General features: G+C 37.9%; 1 protein-coding gene across 7 annotated transcripts in view; it reads left to right on the plus strand.

Annotated features, from left to right (window-relative positions):
* The window catches only part of STXBP5L (syntaxin binding protein 5L), a 185,074-nt gene that overhangs the window by 90,376 nt on the left and 74,137 nt on the right, over positions 1-20,561 (plus strand). For all 7 annotated transcript variants that reach the window (XM_064410300.1, XM_064410301.1, XM_064410306.1 and 4 more), the window contains exons 6-7: positions 9,925-9,988; positions 16,910-16,993. In XM_064410300.1, the coding sequence (XP_064266370.1) occupies positions 9,925-9,988; positions 16,910-16,993 (148 nt within the window). The remainder of the gene's footprint in view (positions 1-9,924; positions 9,989-16,909; positions 16,994-20,561) is intronic.

Raw genomic sequence — 20,561 nt, forward strand, 5'->3', positions numbered from 1 at the left:
CATTTGCTTCATGATGGGAGGGACCTGTAACCTCTGGTAGTAAACTGAAATACACCAATCTCAGTGAACCAAGAGAACAGCAGCTACGAACAGGGTTACAGGCCTGCAGTGTAAGCTCAAGATTTCAATCCCTTCTTCTCCCTCTATTATTATTATTATACTAATCACTCTGTCCCCCAGGTTGAACTGATGCCTCATTTTCTTTCTCCCTCTCTGCCCTCACCAGACTTCATAGGCATAGTTGTAAAAATCGAAGTTTACCTTCAAAGGACATAAAACTAAGATTCAAATAGTAATCAGGATTCAGTCTGCTGGTAAATCTTTCATCCAGTTCTCAATTTTGGAATGTTTGGTTTTTCTGTCCCTGTGGGCTCTGTTTAGTAGTTTTGGCTGCAAAAAAGTATTGTTGGAAAACATGGTTTCCACCAGAGTATGATCATTTTGATGAGTTATTCAGGTGGGAAATATCCTAATTGTTTTCTGTTTCTCTCTTTGTTTTGATGACATTGGCATACTGGAGGGTTTTTTGAATCCTGTGTTTTCAAATGTCTATGTTTGCTACATTGAGTAGGTAACGTCTTTAAGTTTTTGGAAAAACAGCATATTTTAGTTTTGTGTGCACGTGTAATTTTCTTTCCTCCAGAAATTAGGATCTTTCTATTCTGTAGGGAAATAGATCCAAAAGTTTTTATGGACTGGAAGCCTTCCACCAAGTTTCACTTTCTAATTATTTCAAAATTCTTCTGGATAAATGTCTTAAAATTATTTTAGTAGCCACAACAAACATTTTTCATGAAAGTAGAGTACAATGATGCCCCTCTTTCTATGTGGAAAATAAGGGCTGCTTTCTAACAAACTTCACAACTGATTTGTTGACATAGGCTACATGCTGTGCAATATGCTCCCTCTCTAGAACCTTCAAGGAAGCAAGCAGCCCCTCCTAGCTATCCTCTTTGTATTTTCTATGCAGGAAAGTATCTAGATTTTCCAATTTTTGTCTTTCCATAAGTTGTAAAAGGTAATGACAGGGTAATAAAGATAGACTGTGTCACCTGTGCTTCCTGGTTACCAAAATGGGTTCTTTTTCTAAACAGCAGGTTTGCCATGTACTGTTTTATTGACAGGTGAGTACAGGTATTCATTCATTACTGCTTCTAGTTCTACCAGTCTTACAGGGATAAATTGATCCATGTAAGCAGTGTGCTTCTCTACACCTCCATCCTTTCCATCCAACCTTATCATGTACTCCTTGATATGGAGCAGAGGAAGTTGTCCTTGTAAATATTTTGCAGGTGAACAGAGGATCCTACGTGTCTCCAGATTAGTTTCTCTGTATTAGAGGAAGAGACTGGTGGGAATAATGGTGATGTTTGCCACAGCAACCACTTTTATAAATGCTGCAGTCCATCTGAAGTTGAAATTGGGTGACTCAGTAAAGTAATTTGAATGCTCTCTGGTAATAAACTCTGATGTCTGTTCCAGTACTGTTGCTTTCCTGCACTTAAAATGGAATGTAGATTAGCTTTTAAAGGAAATGTTATTACCTTTAAATGTATGTCATGAGGATGAGCTTATGATTGTAGACTTTCCTTTAGAATAGTACTGAGAAAAATTTTTGGAAGAACAGTTTTATTTTGGGCCATGGGTGTGTTCTGATTTTATTATATTTTTAATCTCCACATTATTTACACATAATTTTTGCATATTTTTAACATTTTAGTATTATAGAATCATAAAGTAATTCATTTTGTAAGGCTTCTGTAGAATTTTCAAGACCAACTTCCTGCTTACAGTAAAATCAGGTTGTTCTGAGGTGTATAAGTTCACAGGGTCTGTTGATGTTAGGTGTTTTCAAAGATGAAAGAAAATAGGAAAATATATGTATGTAAAATTCAGGAAAATCTTCAGCCTTATCAAGAACAATGTAAGGGGCAATGGTGCTCATAACATTACGTTAAATTCTGAGTTAATGATAACATTTCAGAGTGTGATGTTAGCTTGAAGATGTTACTATTCTCTATAAAGCTTGGAAGGAAAGGGATTACCTTTTGTGCAATCATATGTCTTTCAAACTTATTGGCACAGAAAGACCACCAAAAGCCATTGCTCTGATGCTCTATTCAAGTCCTCAGCTTAGATGGAGAGTTTATAAATAAAATTTTAAGTGTGTCAAGCTTGTGTATCATCTGCTCTAACAAGCCTGAAGGAGCTCATCCCTCCTCATTCAATTCTCATCCAGTTTCTAAAACTGAAAGTCTACCAACAAAACTTCTCTTTATTTTAATTGCCCCCTCTTATTTTTCACTGATTTGTATCTACTTCCAATGAAATCTCCATATAACCCTCATCTTCAGAAACAACAAAATATTTTGAGCCAATGAGGCCTGTCAAATGACTGCAAGATTTTTTTTGTAACAGTGATTCTGTTGCAGTGAAAGACTGAGGTGAAAAGGCTTGACAGTTTGAAGACTTGAAGGGGAAACAGGTTTAGATGCAACATTTTTAGATTTTGCATATGATGCAAGAAATCTGATCATCTTGTTCTGCACAGCTACTTTTACTTACAAAGTTGGCATTCAGTGCAGAAGGCTTTTTTTGTGATTTTCTTGTCTACTTTTGTATCTGAAAGATCTCTAGAGCACTATTTTTTTGAGTGATAGTGGTTTTATGCCATGCTCAGAAGCATCTAGTGGAGATACAGGTCGAAAAGAGGATTGCAATACATATTTTATCCTAAGTGACTATGGTCTTCTCTTAGGAGAGAAGATTCAGTGAGCTTAAACAGAATCTAGTGTTAGTTAGAAATTAAGGCCTGAACAGCTAATAAGCAAAGGAAACAAAATGTTTTGTTCAGTTGGTTGGTTTTTTGGGGTTTTTTTGTTTGTTTGTTTTTTGGTTTTTGTTTTAGATTATTTTCAGAAGTAAGTCGTAACCAATTCTGGAAGTTGCAGGAAAAATTTCCTTCTCTAAATCATGTGCACTGTGTCTCAGGGGACCTTTCCTTGAACAGAGCTGAGAAAAAGCACAAGCATATGGGTACCAATTCTTGCCTCAGACATTTCTATCATCTCATGCATCATCAATACTTCAGGCCACACTGAAGCAATCATCTCAGCTAAGAATGAATAAATCAAGACTTTTTCATTTGTCATTTCTCTGTCATGCAGCAGAGCTAGTCCTTTGCCAGAGGGGTTTGAGGCTCATGATACTGTTTGGTTTTCTATTCTCTAATAAGCAAACAGTTTATCTCTTTTCCTTCCAAATGTTTGGAAACAGCTTTGGAAGAGAAAAATAGTCAATGAGCTCAGCATGTCTCCATTTACTTCAACTACAATGAGATCAATTTTCACAGCATGATCATACATTTGGGAAGGTCATCTAGTGTTGGAAAGGAAAAGAAGATCTTTATATGTGTCCTCTGAACTACAAAAATGAAAAATCTGCATTATAAGCCCCCAGTAAGATTCCAGTGTTTTAACACCCCACTGCCTAATTAATGAATAATGGAAACTTGCCAAAATTTATGGGACTTGAAGGATCAAAGAATTTGACAGACTGGAACTCAATTATGACAAGCCATAACTTGGTATCTCCTTTCTTAGCCCTTTGTTTGCCCATCCCCATTTCTTAAAATGGAAACTCAGAGTCAGTAGATCCACAGCAGTGAGGGAAAGCAGTACAAAGGAGGAGAAGTAACAGTCTAGAAGAATCTGCTACCCTCTCTCTGTGCAAATGGAGAAAGTTATTAATACAAGAAAGCACAATTTTCAAGGCTTCCTTTTTCTGGACATTTCAGAAAGTATGCCTAAGAGTTACATCTTGAAACTGATTCTTGCTTACTCCAAATCCCAGCTTTGACCCACATTATATGAATAGTGTGTCTAACTTATTCATTCTCTTAAATTTCTCTGTGGCTCTACCAATGAAAAGAAGGTCTTAAATTTCCTGCAGCACTGCACCTTTATGGAAGGCAGAACGGTGGATGATGTCTGACTACTGACACTGGAGAAGTATTTGTCTATGCATGTGTTTCTTTCAGCACATTCAGTCAACTTCAACTTCATAACAATGACTAATAAGGATGTTTTCTTTCTTTTTCCCCTCTCCTAACTGCTTCTCTCACTTTTTAACACCAGATTTTTATCCTTTTCAGAAATCATTGCAGTACTTCTCCAATTGTGCAGGCTGCTTTTCTTTTAAAAGGAAAATGGTTTTGATTTGATTCTATTTTGTCATAGCATACTTCTACCTGCTTTAAAGATTGTCTTGGTATTTGATGTTCTTATGACAGTATTTAAGTCACTTGATTTCTTAGAGTACATAAAACATTCCAGGATGATTGAGGAATACATCATCTGTGTATTTTCCACATTTTGCTGGGTTCAGATTGTACCATTGCTGAAGATTTCATTTTGAGCTTTTGAATTTTAGGATAAAATAATCAAATAAAAGCTTCCATCCTTACAAGTCTTTTGAAAACTGTTTTATGGTGGCTGCTGTCTTAATTGCAGTGCAGTTCTTCTGAGTAAGAGTCATGTCTTACAGCATAACCACTCTCATTTCCCCAAATGCGTATATAACAAATAAATTAATACCTGGTGCTGTCAGGAAAAACTTCTGATGAAGTGCAAAACAACTCAAAGTATGAGCATCTTTGTAGCAAATGCCTTGTTTTAGTTCTGTACAGCTGTCATGGGAATCTTTGGTTCCATTTTTCAATTCTGCAGTCTGGTTTTTTGTGCTTAAAGGTCAACAAAGATTATAAAATGTTGCAAAGTTTTGTATCATTAGCTCATACTTTTTCTCACTCTGTTGAAGTTAGCTTTCATTTCAGAAATTTTTTACTGCAAATCATTGCTGATAGTTTTTAGACTTGACCTTCTTTTTTTCTTTTTTCTTTCTGCTGAGTATTGACTTGTATTTGTGTTTTATCCTTTTTGTGTCTTTTCAGAGCTTTTATTTTCTCATTCTCAGCTGTACCCTGACTGCTATTTGGAAATGAAAAATTCCCTGCTCATCTATTTCACTTATCCCTTATTTTCACCTGCTGATTCTTCTTTATTTTTCACTTTCTCAAGGAATAAGATCTAGTTAGTTTTTATGCAGCTCCCCAAGGCCAGCTTAAAGGAATGCCTGAACACAAGTATCTGTCATCAACAGTAGAGTGCTTTATTCACAATAGCTTCAAATCTGATTGGTTTTCCAGCACCTCTTCATCCTTTCCAGGAGCTGTTAGAGCTCTGCTTTTCCATCAATATAATTCAATGGCAGGGGTTTTTTCTTTGTTGACAGTTCCACAATGACAGTGTCCAATTCTCCAACCTTCTTGACAACTTTAATATAATAGCAATGAGGCGAAACAGAACATTTTATGTATATGGAAACCACTTGAGGGAAAATGGAGTTTGTGTGTAGTTTGTGTAGTGCGTTTCCCCATGCAGTATAATTTACTGTATGAAAGCAGTAATTACTGTATCTGTAGCTCTTACTGTGTTTCATGAGTTCTATAAAATAATGTTATTGATATAATATAGTTAACTAAACAATTGCTTTGTTTAATCCTGCATGTAGTGCAGTCATGATGTCTGCCCTCAAGAGAAATTGACTGTACAGCCTAATGTCTTGCTCTCCTTCTACAAGCCGCACTTCCCTAGGGCTCCAAAAGATATTGTTGTTATTTCTATTTATACATACCTTCCTTGAGGAGACAAGGAGATGCAAGAAGGGAAGCACTGATCTGCCTTTGGCAGACAGTTCCTGGTCTTAGTGTGGCACAAAGAACAAGATTTGGGTTCCTTGCCACAGTCCTGTACCCAGAGGGAGATAACATCACTTCAGGAGAAGCAAACCAAAGATTTATCGTGTCACTCCTTCTGTATCCAGCCATCGGGCAGGCTCAGAGCAAAAAGAAAAAGATCTTGCAGAACTGAGGAAGTTGCAATGCTTTCACACACAGCAATGCTTTCTTCCTTGCTCCACCTGAACTGGGATTATTTTGTGTCATTTTATCCTCCCAGAAACATCTCCCCCAAGATGGGACTGTGCATGTTCATCCAAAACCAAACACCAAATGTTATGCTTGCTGCATCTTGTGAATATTCCTCGTTATGTAGTCCAAAGAGGAATCAGTTTTGATGCAAATACTTTACTTGCTGTGTATAAGCCCTGGAAAGGCAGCACAGGAGGACTGCCAGGGAGTAGGCTCTACACTTCCAAAAAGCTTCAGGAACATCTGTTGTCACCTGTGTGTGATCTTATTTGTGATGGCACATTAGGTATATACAACTATTTGAAAAGGATCCTTTCTGCTTTCCTGACAGAAGCCATGTTATGACTGCCAAACTTACTAGACTCTCTACTTACTCTTACCTCTGTGTAAACAAAGCTGGCCTCTCTCAAGTGATCAAGGAAATTGTGGAGGTTGGATCCTGGCGGGTTGGGAAACTTCCACCCAGCTGCTCTCTCACTCCCCGTCCTCAATAGGACAGCGAAAGAAAATAAGATGGAAAAGTTCCTGAATAAAGGGAAAATCAGGAAGATCACTTACCAGCTACTGTCAATGGAGAAACCATAACTGACTTGGAAAAAATTAATTTAATTGATTGGCAGTTAAAATAGAGTAGAATGGTGAGAAACAAAGACAAAAACTAAAGCTACTTCCCCCTGAATCCTTATTTTTCCTAGACCAATGATGTATGTGTGAAAACTAAAGAATGGTTTGTTGAGTCTTTTGATGGAGTGGCATACCTGACAGTCTTAAATGTAATAGAAGTGAAAGAAAAAGGAGGAAGCCTGAGCAAGCCAGGTGTTATACAAAACAACTAATTTATTAAAATAACAAGAAGTAAGGTGATATGAATACTAAGAGCATACTTATATCAAATATAGAGGACAGACAAAAATCTCATACATTTAGTGCACAGACTGCTGTGTTTGGTATCAACTTTGCTGATAGTGTATATAAAGCTGTTATTCAACAAAACTAAAGAAGTAGCTAGGTGCATAGTAATTAAATTATAATATTCCTAAAAGAAACAAAAAGTGCCTAATAAAAGAATACTCAAACCCTACAATATTAATACAGTGCAGTAAACCCCAGGATCCCCCAACTACAATGAATTCAAGAGGAAAATTGAGGAGTTTGGAAAATTTATTGTATTAGTGAAGGTTTCCCCTTTCAGTTGAGTTTTTAGCATGGAAATTGGAGGCTACACCCTGCAGGAATATAAGATAAAAATAAGACTGGTAGTAAAAGACAGGGGGTTTAGTACCATTTACAGAGGAACAACAAGCTTATGTGACTATGAAAGTATACTTAGCCTAAAGAGTAGAGCACAGCTCATGTAAGAGTTTGCTTCTACCCAAAGAGAAATTTATGCATTCTTTGGTAAGCAATGTCATATGTATCCTTCAAAGAAACTGGTTGCACAGATTTATCTAAACTGTTCCTGGCTTTTACAATTAGGAGGTACAAAGAACTGACTAAATGGAATCAATCTTTACCGTAGAAAGACAGTATGCTTTTTTCCTTTCTCCCTCCATTTGTCGTGATTTTGCCAATATTCCTGGTCACGTACCAAGACTGGAATGGCCAAGGATCCAGCCATGCATCCTGGTTGGTCCAATGGCCTGGGATAGCTGCCCAACCCATTGTGCTTTGTCAGCCTCCATGTGCTTCTGTTACTGTTTTGTTTGTGCCTGGCTTTCTGGGGAAACATATCTGATGTTTGCTTGCCTCTGCTCTCTCTTATGTAATCTGCCTGTGATCTGGCTAAAAAGTGAAAATTCTTATTCTGTGTCTTCTCATCTTGTTTTCTCCTCTTGTTCTCACCTTTCCTCCTTTGCCCATCACTGCACAGGCAGCATATACTCCAAACAGACCTAGTTATTTCCATTAAAATAATCTGACCAGTTCAGACAGGTGAATCTACGTCAGGAACTACACTTGAAACAGCCTAGAATGTCCCAAGCTGTCACATGCACTCCCTCAGGACAGATGTACATGACGTGTGTAGGTCTAAGCACTGCTTGCCAACAAACTTACCCCAGTTCCCTGTCACTGCCTATCTACCCTGTCTGCTCCAAGGCCTGGTGTTGTCCGAATTATATTTTTATTGCAGTACAGGTTACTCAGAAACAGAAGCTCAGCCAGAGGGGTCCCCTCTGCTAAGATGGCTTGTATAGGAGTGACAGCCAGATGTCCTGATAGATATATCTCTGTAAAAATGATTTTGTTCCATGTCTCAGGAGAAATGGGTGCTTGCTGCTGACACCATGAAAGACAGTCTTGAATGTCATTGTATAAACTGTCTGTCCACGGCTTTCCTGATGATCTCATTTCTGTGATGGGATATGCTCCAAAATGCTCTTGCAGAATCCTTGCTGGTGGAGACCTCATGTAGGAGAAAAACACACTGCATGTTCAGGATGTCTGGAGTAATTTTTCATTGTCCTTAGCTCAGAAATAAATACTAGGCTAGATCTTTGGCTCTCTGCTTTGACCCAGCTTTGGTGCATGACAAAATAGCCAAAATATTTAAAACATAATGTAGACAAAGTATAGAGGCCAGAGAAGAATATGCATGCTTTTAAGAGTGTTGGAGCATACAGTTCTGGGAAAGAGAAACCTTTGAGGCTATGGATCAGTCTACAGTGTTTTAATGTTTGAGTTGTCTGAGAATTTTTGTGACCACTCTCAGTCTTCGTTTGGAGTCTGACCTGTAGAACAGAGGCCAGTTTTACTACAGTGTAGTATTCAGACAAAGAAGACATTATTTTAGAAAAATCCTTTGAGTAGTTTGGCTGGAGAAGCTTGGTTTGTTTCTGTAATTCTCTTGCAGATTGTTTTAAAACTTGGAGCCTAGGTAATTTTACATATGGTTTCCAGATAATTTTTTCACTTTATGGGCTCTGTCAATCTCTGCCATATTTTTTTCTTGATGACCTTTGGTGAATCAAGACGAGTTGTGCAAGTTCAGATCCTAAGCTGAACTCCAAGGGACATGCACTCTGACCCCAGAACCTAGATGGGAGGAAGGTCCTCCTCTGTGCAGGCAATCAGTGTGGACTGGTGCTTGTCTTCTTGCTCTTGATGACTGCTGAAGGGGGCTGAAGGTCAGGTCAGAAAAGATGATAGATGAGAAACCTCCATCTGTCCAATCAGTTTCCTATAATTTGCATGTGCTGTCAGGTGCTGGACATTAATAACTTAAGTACTAAGTTGCATATGACATGGTTGATACATGTTGTCAAAATGGAAGGGATTTCAATAGTAATTAATTTCTAAATAGGTTTACATAAACTCACAGGGTGGCTGAGGAGACCCACTGAACATGTATTGTGGGTGTAACTGTGTTGGTCTGAAGATGAGATAAGGCTTTACAGATGAGACAGAGGCAAGTTGCTCCATTTCTGAAACCCACTGCTGTAGTGCTAAAATGCTTCCTGACAGCGCAGTGTAGGTGAGGTTACTGAAACCCTTTCTTTAGTGACACTGGAACTTGGTGAGTCATGCTGTCAGTATATGAAATGAATCTAGTGAAGACTTTGTAAATCCTTGGCAAATTAGCCTTCAAATGGAACAAGTAAGGAGAGACGGTCAGAAAGAGATGGAATAGAGAATAGAAAAGGCAAAAAAGCTGTAAGAATGAGAGAGGGGGGAAATTACTGTAATAGGAAGAATAGTGAGATTTAAAAAAAATGAAAGAAGGATTCATTAAGAAAAGAGAATCTTTGTCTTTAATAGCAAAAAGGAAATAAAGGAGAACATTAAAAGATGACTGTAACTTTACCTTACCCTGTTAGGCTTTTTACAATTATTTTTAAATCATTGGAGGTACATGTTAGCACACCTAGAAGCTGAGGTATCTAGCTCTTCTTACAACAAAAAACATTCACAGATTTTAATTGATTTTTGTATTGCAGATCCACCAAGACTCACCCTGGCCCTGTTGTACATTTAAGCGACAGCCCAAGAGATGAGGGAAAAGTGAGTACAGCCAATGGTATAAAATTCTGCAGCATTTCATAGCCTTTGTTTGCCTTGCTACTCTTTCCTTTTGCTGACTCACTGATTTTATCATCTGCTTTCTTTCTGTGTTTGCAAATCACTTTAACTATTTTACTGTTCTTAATTAAAAAAAATCTTTGTACAAATTTAATGAGTAAACATTTGTGATGCAGACAGCATACTGTACTTTGAAATGTATGGCAAAGATAATGTACCTTGAAATGTATAGCCATCTAAATTGTTTCTGTTTACAAAAGTTTGACTTTGTATAAGTAAGGTTTGACTAAAAACTGTATCATGACTTTGGTACTTGGATAAACATGTGCTTACGAAGGCATTATAATAAGTTTTTATAAGATAGGAAATCTTTTCTTCTATAACAATTATCATGATAATAACCCAGGTTTGGGACTTGCTGCTGTTTGCAATTCTCAGTTCTGTTCACTGTCCACTAGTGGAAGCCAAACATATAGTCAGAGCACTAGGGTTGTGACTGATACCACCAGGAAGCACAGTCAGAGCTGGCTTTATTTTTATGGCAGCGTTTCAAAGATGAAATATGGTTGACAGAATTCTGGTTCTATTACTCCTTTTTTTTTATAATCTATTGCTACTGATATTTGAGCATTTTGCTTGTGTGGAAAGGGTGTTTAACTCTCTCATTGGTTTTGATCATTTTTAGTAATTGCATTTCAATGTGTATTTATAAAGTCCTACATCTTCCAAATGGTGTATCTGTTTGACAGTGTGCCTCACATAACAGCTAATAGTTGTTAGAAACTAGCAGCAGTTTGAATTTCTGATGCTGATATGGGGGATATTATGCTGAAATTATGGGTACCTAGAAAAGCAGTGATGACTGCATCTGATTTTCATTTGCATTACTTTTCCTTGGACATGTTGCGAGGGGAACTACGCACAAATGGTGCGCTTGTGAGCCAACCCTCCAACAACTTCCACAGCATCTCTGAGCCTTTCTGGAAGAATCACAACCAGTCAAGCAATTTAGAATACTATCAAATAAAGTAATTAAACATATTGAAGTGTAGTGTTGCAGCCTCAAACGAGAAGCCATCAAGAAATGCAGTTTAATTATCTCTGGCAAAATACCTGGTGAGAATTAAGGTTTATTGATGAGGTATCATTCTTGTTTGCTGGCCACAGCAGAAGCTGCTGATGACCTACCTAGGCACATAGTGTAGGAAAAAAGGGTACTAAAAAAAAAATATGGTCTTGTCAGTGAAGATTTTTTACAGGAATGCCATGCACTGTGTCCAAACAGAAACCTAAAAGTATTTTTCAGCAGAAAGGGAAAAGATGAAAAGGACCCAGGCAAGAGAGTTAAAAGAGAACTGGCTTGGGAATATTGGGAATACAAGTGCTTGTTGCTCAGAGGGCACACGGGAGACATCTGGACACTGATGAAATAGTAGCATTTGAAGAACAACAGCAAATTCAGACAAATGGCTATGAAAAACAAACATTGAAAATTTATGGGGAGAAGTAGTAGAAAATGTAAGGTATACTAAAACCATCTCAGTGCAGCTCTTTATATCATTGGTAAGATGAGAGTGGTGTAAAGAATGAATTGGTATGAACAAAATACTTGCAGTTTTGCAGAATGTAGAATTGATAGTGTTTATGGAAAGATATCAGTAAAAGGTGCACAGGTGTAAGAGAAGATCCAAGCATTAAATCAATAGACAATTCTAAATTTGAAAAAAAAAAGGGGAGAAATAAACTGCACTTTTCAGCTTAGTCCCATTAAACTTTAGTTAAAGAATGCAGAATAAATCAATCATTATTCAGAATGAGGAAAAAATGTGGGGAAAAGCAGCTCCTGGGACTTTCACTGTTCAACATGGTCATATGTAGCCTAGAAAATAGAGTAAGCAGTGATGTCACCTGGTTTGCTGGACTTCAGGAGGCTGAGAAACTCAGCAGTAAAATGGCAGGTCAAATACTGTCTTTTAAGTATATTCACTGTAAATGATGACAAGTGGTACATGTAGGGCAAAATATTTCTGCCTTAACATATAAAACAATGGGTGTGAGCTGATGATTCCTGTTTGGTATCAAGAGCTTCAAGTGATGATTGATGGTTCAATGGAAATGTCTGTCAGCTCAATGCTCAGTAGTGAACAATAAAGAAAATCAAAATTAGGCATTATGCAGAGAAGAATAGGGAACAAAACAAAGCTATTAAAGAAATGCATTGTTGACCTGCCTGCTGATTACTGAGTATAATGCTTGTCCTTCTGTGTCTAAAATGAACATAATGCTTAAAGAAATTCAGAGAAGGGACTGGGTTTTCTATATGAGAGACAACTTAGTGAGACAGGAAAACTCACTATGGAAAAGACCTGTGATTCCAAGTTTGAAAATCACAGTTTATCTTAAGACGATGGAAACAGCTCATAGTCTCTTTCAATACAAAAACTAAAAGGATACCAAATAAAGCTTACAGGTCAGATTCCAAACAAGCCAATTAAGTACTTCTTCAAATTTGCAATGGATAGAACCTGTGAAACTTTTTCCAAATGCTATTGGGTGTGCTGAAAATGTGCTTATCACAAGGAAGACTAGAAAAGTTAACACAAAAGAAATCCATGTGAGGGTAACTGATGAGATTTGCTGAATTCTCCTGAAAGATTCTTAAAAACGAGGTTAAACAGAACCATGTATAGTTGAGAAGATGGCTATACTTGAATGAGAAAATTATTTAGACTGAGAGAATATGTAAGAATATTGCAAACATTTGTCTTCTTCCCATATTATTTGGTATTTGCTCTTGGCCATTTCAGTACAAGATACCGTCATAGGTAGACTTTTATCTAATTTAGCAGAGTTATTCTTAGATAAAAGAGCTGTTTGATGACAGTTCCACATACTTTGCTAATCTCCACAGCTCCAAGCTAATCAAAGACCAGCAAAATGTATTGGAGGCAGAAGTCAGACTTCACACATCACATCATGATAGACAGCAGATAGAAGTGTTCTTTGCATATGTTTCAGGAATTAAATAGTAGGTACAAATCAGTCGTAATCCATTACTCAAAATGCAGATGTTCTTGTACTCTACAAGACTGCTACTCTATAGGTATTTTGCCAGAGTCCAGTGGTACATCCTTCTCTGGGGTATTACAAAGTTGTTTACAGACCTGGGACTGTTTTGCTGAAGTAAATAAGTATTTCTCCTATGAACACTGAGTGGTTTAGAGTCCTAAAATGTAGTCACACCTTTCAAAATCTAGGACAAACATAAGAGCTCTATTTGAAATCCAGGGAAGTTTCTTCTCTGGCAGTATCTTCACCTTTTCCATTAAGATCCTTTGAATTCCTAAAAGTTCCAGTTTCTTTCATTGACTGGTGATGGGGTTCCTTGTGTCAAAAGAGTGAATGCAATTCAAGATGACTTCTACCTTTCAAAACTTCTCCAGAGTGGCTTCCAGGCAAACTATCTAGGCAGGCTTTGGAAACAAGTCTCTTTTATGAATCTAACAAGCTGTGGCTGGAAGACAAACATCAAAGAGAATTTAGGCATTTAATGTGTCACTGAAGAACAATACGGGACCAAGTGATTAAGTTCATGAAATATAACTGTGTCTGCCAAATCAATTAATAAGTGTACATTAGGGACAGACTGGAGTGCACAGACATTTATAAGTGGCAGATCTGTAGCAAACATGATTTTTCTTGCTGACAAAGGAAAAGACATTAATTGCAACAATCTGCAGTTTCCCAGCAAATGGAGAAAGCTTAATAGCAAAAGGTTTAATGTTATTTACAATTAGCTGGTGGGCTAAACTTCCTATCTCTGAGTCTGAGTTCTGAGATCTAATAATACCTAAAAAACAAGCCTGTTTGGCAGGCTTGTTTGTTTGGGATTTTTTCTCCTTCTGCTTTGTGTTATCAGGACAAGGAGGGGCCTTGCTGTCATGTACCAGAATGTAATTAGCCAACTGTAAAAAAGAAATTTCCTCGCATCATCAAAAGCATTTGATGAAGAACAATATAAGTCAAAATGTGAAACAACTCTCCTAAACAAGATCTTGCCAGGACTTCTTTCTCCAAATTCTGTCCCATGTTCTGCTTTTTTTGTAACCTAATTAAGTACGAGTAATTAAATGAGGTGCCACAAAAGTCAAGATAAATCTTTGGAGTTTTTTCCATACTTGATTATTTTTACAGATTCTTCTTTTCTTAGACTAGGTTTTCCTCCCCAACTTCATTTATGGATGTTTTGCTTTTACTTCTCTTACAGAAATAGAACTTGTCTTATAGATCTCCCAAGTGATCCCTATGACTGAGAGGAGTGGGAATGTTTGAGTTTCCTATTGTTCAGACAGGTCAGAATCCAGAGCATCAGAAATATTATGGCATGAGACTAATCCCATTCACCCAAGCTAGAATTATGGCTTTAGTGCTGTACCACAGTGTTGGTACAAAAGCAGCATGACTACTGTCTGAACAAAAAGAGACATTCCTGGCTATGCAGCAAATCTTTTTGCCTTTTAATTTCTTCCCTGAAATCTTACTTTGTTACTTGCAATTCTGTATTGCAATTGAGCATCAAGCATTTTAGCAGTAGTTCAGGTGAAATGCGGCCTCTGATAAAAGGCATTTAACCTTTTAGTAATTACCAGGAGCATGATATATTTGCAAAAGAGAGGTATAAAAATCAAAAGGCAAGCCTGCTTCCCCAGGGAAGAAAGGCTTATTAAGAAACAGAACCACATACTAAATGCTTTTCAATTCCTTCACTTTTCTGAATATATTTGTACAAAAGCTGAGGTGAAAAAAATATTGGTAGATACAAACTGAATGGACTGGTTTGGTACCCAGCTGTAATGCACAGGTGCAAGTGCTTGCTGTCATGACAGTAAGGAGGGCACTCAGACTCCATAGCTTACTAAAATACTATTTATTGAAGTAAATACAAAAAGGAGGGTGGGAACCCCAAGCTGTGTAGCATTGGATGAACCTCCAAAAAGGGCATGGCACCGTCCTCTGTGAAGAGGCTCTTGCCAGGATTTTGGTCTTTGGAGATCCCAAAAGATCTTTTTTTTAAAAAAAAAAGCACGACATCCATTTCTACTGTCAAGCAAAAGGATGCTCACGTGAGACATCCTGGCTTACATTAAGATAAAGGCACAATGGTGCTGTCCTTACGTTTACCAAGTGGGAGAGGCCTACAAGGTCCTTTAGAATTAGCAGCTAAGTTTACCCTGTGGCCAAGGAATATGTGCAGGCCTGAAAGCCAAGTGCTGTGTGCAGCACAACACAGCACAGACCTGCACCTACTCAGGTGAACTGCTTTGAGCATCACTAACTCCTGGATATACAAATAGCTTCCATTTGGGATTGCTATACCAACAGTGCAAGCAGCTGCAGTGAGATCCTCCTTTGTTCACTGTCTCAATGGCAGCCTATTATCCCAGAATACCATATGGCATCCTGACACAAGAGCTATCCAGTTAGCTGCATGCTTTCTGACTCTGCCACAAAATCCCATATGGAGCCATCCAGAACAAAAATGCTAAATATTCTGTAATTTTTCCTGGACAGTTTGAATTTTTTTCAGGGGACTAATTCTTCAGGAGCATAAGTAGTTATTGTTCATATTCAGGTATTAAATATATTAACTATAAATTGTTTCCAGATTAACAGAGGATTCCACTTAAGGAATATTCTCCTGTCAATAAAAAGAATATCTAGTAGAACTGAGAGTATTCCCAGGCTCTTTTGTAGCAGTATTGATGTATCAGTTATAATTAACTTGGAGAGAAAGTGATGTTTTGTTTAGCAGCCCAGCCAAATTTCATTTTTAGTACTCATGCAAGCTAAAGTGAGTGATAGCAAAGATGCTGTTAAGGTTTCTCCAACTAAGAAATTATCTTGTCATTATTATTCACAAATTCTTTATACAGAAACTGTAAATCCTTGCCTGCATTCTGTGATATATCTGTATACAGAGGATGAATAACTGCCATTATCATTGCCAGTTGTATAAAATATTCTATCACAGAAATGTGAGTCTGCCAGTTTAGCCATTTCCAGTCTGTCTTCATGTCCAGAACAGATTCTTAAGTAGACAGATTCTGTGGGGAAACAGTTTCCAGGACACCTAAATAAGATAGATATGATGTTGTCCATAAGATCTGAACTTAATTGTGTTAAAATGAAGAGTAACTCTACAGTACCAGATCAATATTTTACTTCTTTTAAGTGGAGACAAGGAGATATGATTGTGTTCATTCTTATTTTTCTCCTGACTATTGTTTTGTTTTTCTCTTTCATCTTTTCGGAAATCTTTGCTGGTATTTCTCTGGTGTGCATGATGATATGAAATCCCAGTTGTAGAAGAAGTAGAAATTGACATATCAGTTAATTTATTTTTAATTATTCGGAAAGCGATTTGTTCTCTGCTGAAGGAGTTCTTCAGAATGTTTTAAAGCAATAGCAAACATAAATAAAAGGAATATAAGTAGCTAAATGAAAGTTTAATCTGGTGACTCTCTTAGTTTGAAGTTATTTTGGTGGTATCTTAGGTGTCAAACATTTTTTCTCCAGCAAGGGGCGGGGAAGGTAAGAGCTGGTAGGAACATGCTACAGTCTTTGGTTTTCAGCAGATATGCAATTGAGAAGACTGTGCAGGTACATAATCATCCAGGGGGAAAAAAGGTGTATAAAGCCCTTTTTTTTTTTTTTAATGTCAGATCTTAAATTGCCAGCAATGTGAAGTAATTTATACTGAAAGATAATTTGAAAGCAAGGTTATATGTGTAGAGCAAATTACAGTCTTGCACGTCACTTTGTGATTTCTTTTTATATAACTCAATATTTATATGTACCTTTTGAATCAGAAAATGTAACAGTGTTTTTTTTACCCTCCTCCAGCTGTTGATAGGCTATGAAAATGGGACCATCGTGTTCTGGGACTTACGGTCTAAAAGAGCCGATCTGAGAGCTTATTATGATGAGGTAAGCAGTTTCCATTAATTCAGCAAAGCCATTATTCAGCAGTTTGCCATATGTCTTACCAAGCAGATGGATGTTTATCTAAAGGCATTGCTGCTTTTGGAAGTACTGTTTGTGCTATGCTTTTGGGCAAAGTACTGACAATAGAAATCAAAGTCCGAAATCTCTAGTTCTGATGCTTTAGGCTCTCATGAGGGTGCTGTGACAATGTCCTCCCCTTGATTCTGACGAGTTCATCAACTTCTCCGTGGGTTCCTCAATTGAAAAGAGTCTAGCAATGAGCTGACCTGAGATATAGCTACAATAGGAATTACATAATAATCTCTACTGGGTATATCTAGAACATTCATTATATTGGAAGACAAATTGCCTTCTACAGCTATTGATATTGCCTAGTACTTAAGATCTGATTAAACACTTTTCAAAATTATATTGTCATAGTTATCACACAGTTGTCTCTTGTCATTTGTAAGCAGCCTGTGTTAACCACAGAGGCAGTTCTTGTATCAATAATCAAGCTGCTTGAGAAATAGATATACACCTAGTTATTATGATTTTAGCACTAGCCCTAGGAAAGAATATTCTTTGTTCTGTCAGTCCTCTGAAGTTCACCATGGATGAACGTGAATGCAACTACAGCTGAAGGTAGAAAAGGACATTTTCTTTAAAGTGATCCTGACAGTAATTGGTTTCCTGTGGTTCTCTTTCTTTCTTCATCTTGTCACCTTGCTATGTATAAGGAGTGTATACACATTTATTTCCCCTCTAAAAAGCAATCTGAATACATATGGATCCTGCACTCTTTCAGACCTGCTGTCAGAGACACATTAAAGCTACTCTGAGCTTCAAGGTTAAGTTTCTGAGCATCAACATAGCAAATGTTTCAAAGGACAAGTTTGAACAGGCCATCACTAAAGCCTCAAGATATGCCCACTGACTTGTCTCTCAGTGACAGTCTGCTTGTGCAAACACTTGTGAAATTGCACCCCTTCTATTACTTAAGGCTGAACAACATCTTCCTTTTACAGGTCTCCTCAGGAAGGGTGGGGGTGGGGATGTCTGTTCACTCTCTGTCCTCTCTTGTACTCAGAAGGAGACTGCATGAAGCAGGATCTTCTTAATGTTGGTTCCTTTTTTTTTTCATTTTGAGGCAGAGTGGGTGGATGTTGAAAATTCCTCATACAATTTAGAATTTAGTTGTTTCACATTTTTCAATACTGTTCTCAGGAACTCTTTTTTTCCTTTTAATCAGTCCCATGCTTTGTTCTCAGTGGTTATTTGCTATGTCATTACTCTGCTTTGTGCAACTTGTGCTAGCTTCTTATATACTGAAATAATTGCAAGATTCTTATTTTCTTTTTAAAAGGATTGTGTGACTAGCCATATTACTTTATCCCAGACTTTCAGGCTCCATGTTTATAATGTTCCAGACCTGCTAGAATTCTCTCAGGGAAGCCACGACCCTTAGGGAGCCACTAAAAAGGGGTCCTTTTTCAATCCTGGGTTACATAGGTTCTGTGAGTCAAAAATTACTCATTTGGCATATGCCACTTGGTATTTAGCAGCAACCCAAATTAGCAAGCTTAAGCCTCATCTTATGGGTTGGCCACCAAAGATCACAGTCCAGAAGTCATTGTTCCTTCTCCCCTTCACCATGCTGTCTGCACTGATGGAAGGCCTCTGTGCCCCACGATGTCTGACCATTCTCTCAGTATTTTTCTGGCACTGAGCCAGAACATTTCCAGTTGCAGGTTATCTCTGAAGTCTCAGATAAATTCCTGTAAGTGTTCTGTATCTTCATTATGTACCAAAGTGCCTTTTTGCATGAGTTCTGAATTAAATTAATTCACCCTCACTTTTCTTACTATCATTTTGATTTCCATCTTCTCAGTGGTGATATGCATGAGATATTGAGGCTCTTCCAATCAATGCTCCTACAGAATACCTCCTATAAAAGGCTTTCCTTCCAAGCTCTTTTATAATTTCCTGGAAAAGTTTATTTCCATCAAGTGGTATAAAAAGACAGCACATAAACAAGACAGGTCTTTCAAATGGTTCTCAAGTTGTTACTGATAGTTGGCAAGCCCAAAATCCAGCCATCTTCCTGTGCAGGCTTTAGAAGTTTGCATCAACCCCCATTCAAAGCTGTCTGAAGCAGTTGTCATCTTTCACTGGAACACATCCCCAGAACAAAGATGCAGAATTCTCAGAGGCATTTGCCAAATGACAACCCCCTACCTTTGTCTAGCACCATGTCACTATGGAGCTATCAAATTGGATGTGGCCCTTGCTGTAATGGTCCTGTAGTACTACAAACACAAAGGACTTTTAGCATTGCTCATTCCAAAATATGGTTTAAAGTGGTACTAAAGACCCCCAGTGGTGAAGGTTGGTGATTGGGAAGGAACTGAAATGGTGTTAGGCATGCTTAATTTTGGTACATGCTGAGTGTGAGAGAAGATGGAATGTGTATGCAACAGCTGTGGGTATTGCAGAAGGAGAAACCTACCTAATCTGGAGTGAGATGCTTTATGTGCATATACTGTGTGAACATTCACACGAGCCACCCATCATGAGGAGCTCTTATTCTAAGCAAATAACTGCTCCTTTAGTGTGTAAATGCTAAAGAAGTGGATCTGAATGCTAGACATAATCTAGCAGAGAGAAAATTCAGGACTTGTTCAGGACCACCTTTCAGAATTACTCGTGACTTGCAGCTGAGACCTACAAAAGCTTTTCTGTTTTTCTTGCCCATTTTGTGGCAAAGTCTAACAGGTCAGTTTGAGTTGCTGCTATGCCAGCTGTCTGTGCCAGGATCATCCCCCCTCAGCTCCCCTCCACAGGAGGTTTGTGCTGGCAGGTGGCACTTGGTCACAGAGAGGAGAGTTTAACAAGCAGCTCAGTACGTTTTTTAGGTAGTTACCACCTCGTGCTCAGACACAGTCAGTGACTGTAACCATGTGAAATGTTTCTAAGTGTGACAACACATCAAAACCAGATTCAAATTTGGCATGATAGCAAGCATGAATGAGCTCATGTCAGAATTAATTTGCATGAGGATAGACATGCCTTCAGTGTAAGTGAAGCAGTGCTCCCCACAGAACTAAGGTTATTGTACCTGAGGGCAACAACACTGGACTCTGCATGAACCATTTTTCTATGTTGTCTTTTGTTACTTCAGTTATAGTTCAGTTTCTTCTGTTTATTTAAGAGGAATTGTGTACCAGCTCCTCTCTGGAAGGTGGAAGTTTGGGTGATACCCATTGTGCCACCAAAACATAAATACCTATAGTTCAATTTTTTTCAGCTCCTTTTTTTTTTGCTTCCTTTTTGGCACTACTATTTTAGTAGTGTGTTAATCAAGCATTCATATACAGGGCATGTCAGATTCCTGTTAAAACATCTGGATCATCTTAATGCAAACTCATTTGTGGCTCTGCTGTCCAGCCCCAGGAGCTGAGTAAAGCTTTAGTAAAGGGTCGTGGCCCTTTGGTTGATTTCTTCTGATACTCTCTCCAGACCATGAGCTGTAACCAACCATAACAATCAATATAATGATTAAAAGAGGAAA

This window comes from Passer domesticus, chromosome 2 (genome assembly GCF_036417665.1).
Source record: "Passer domesticus isolate bPasDom1 chromosome 2, bPasDom1.hap1, whole genome shotgun sequence".
Classification (NCBI taxonomy): Eukaryota; Metazoa; Chordata; class Aves; order Passeriformes; family Passeridae; genus Passer; species Passer domesticus.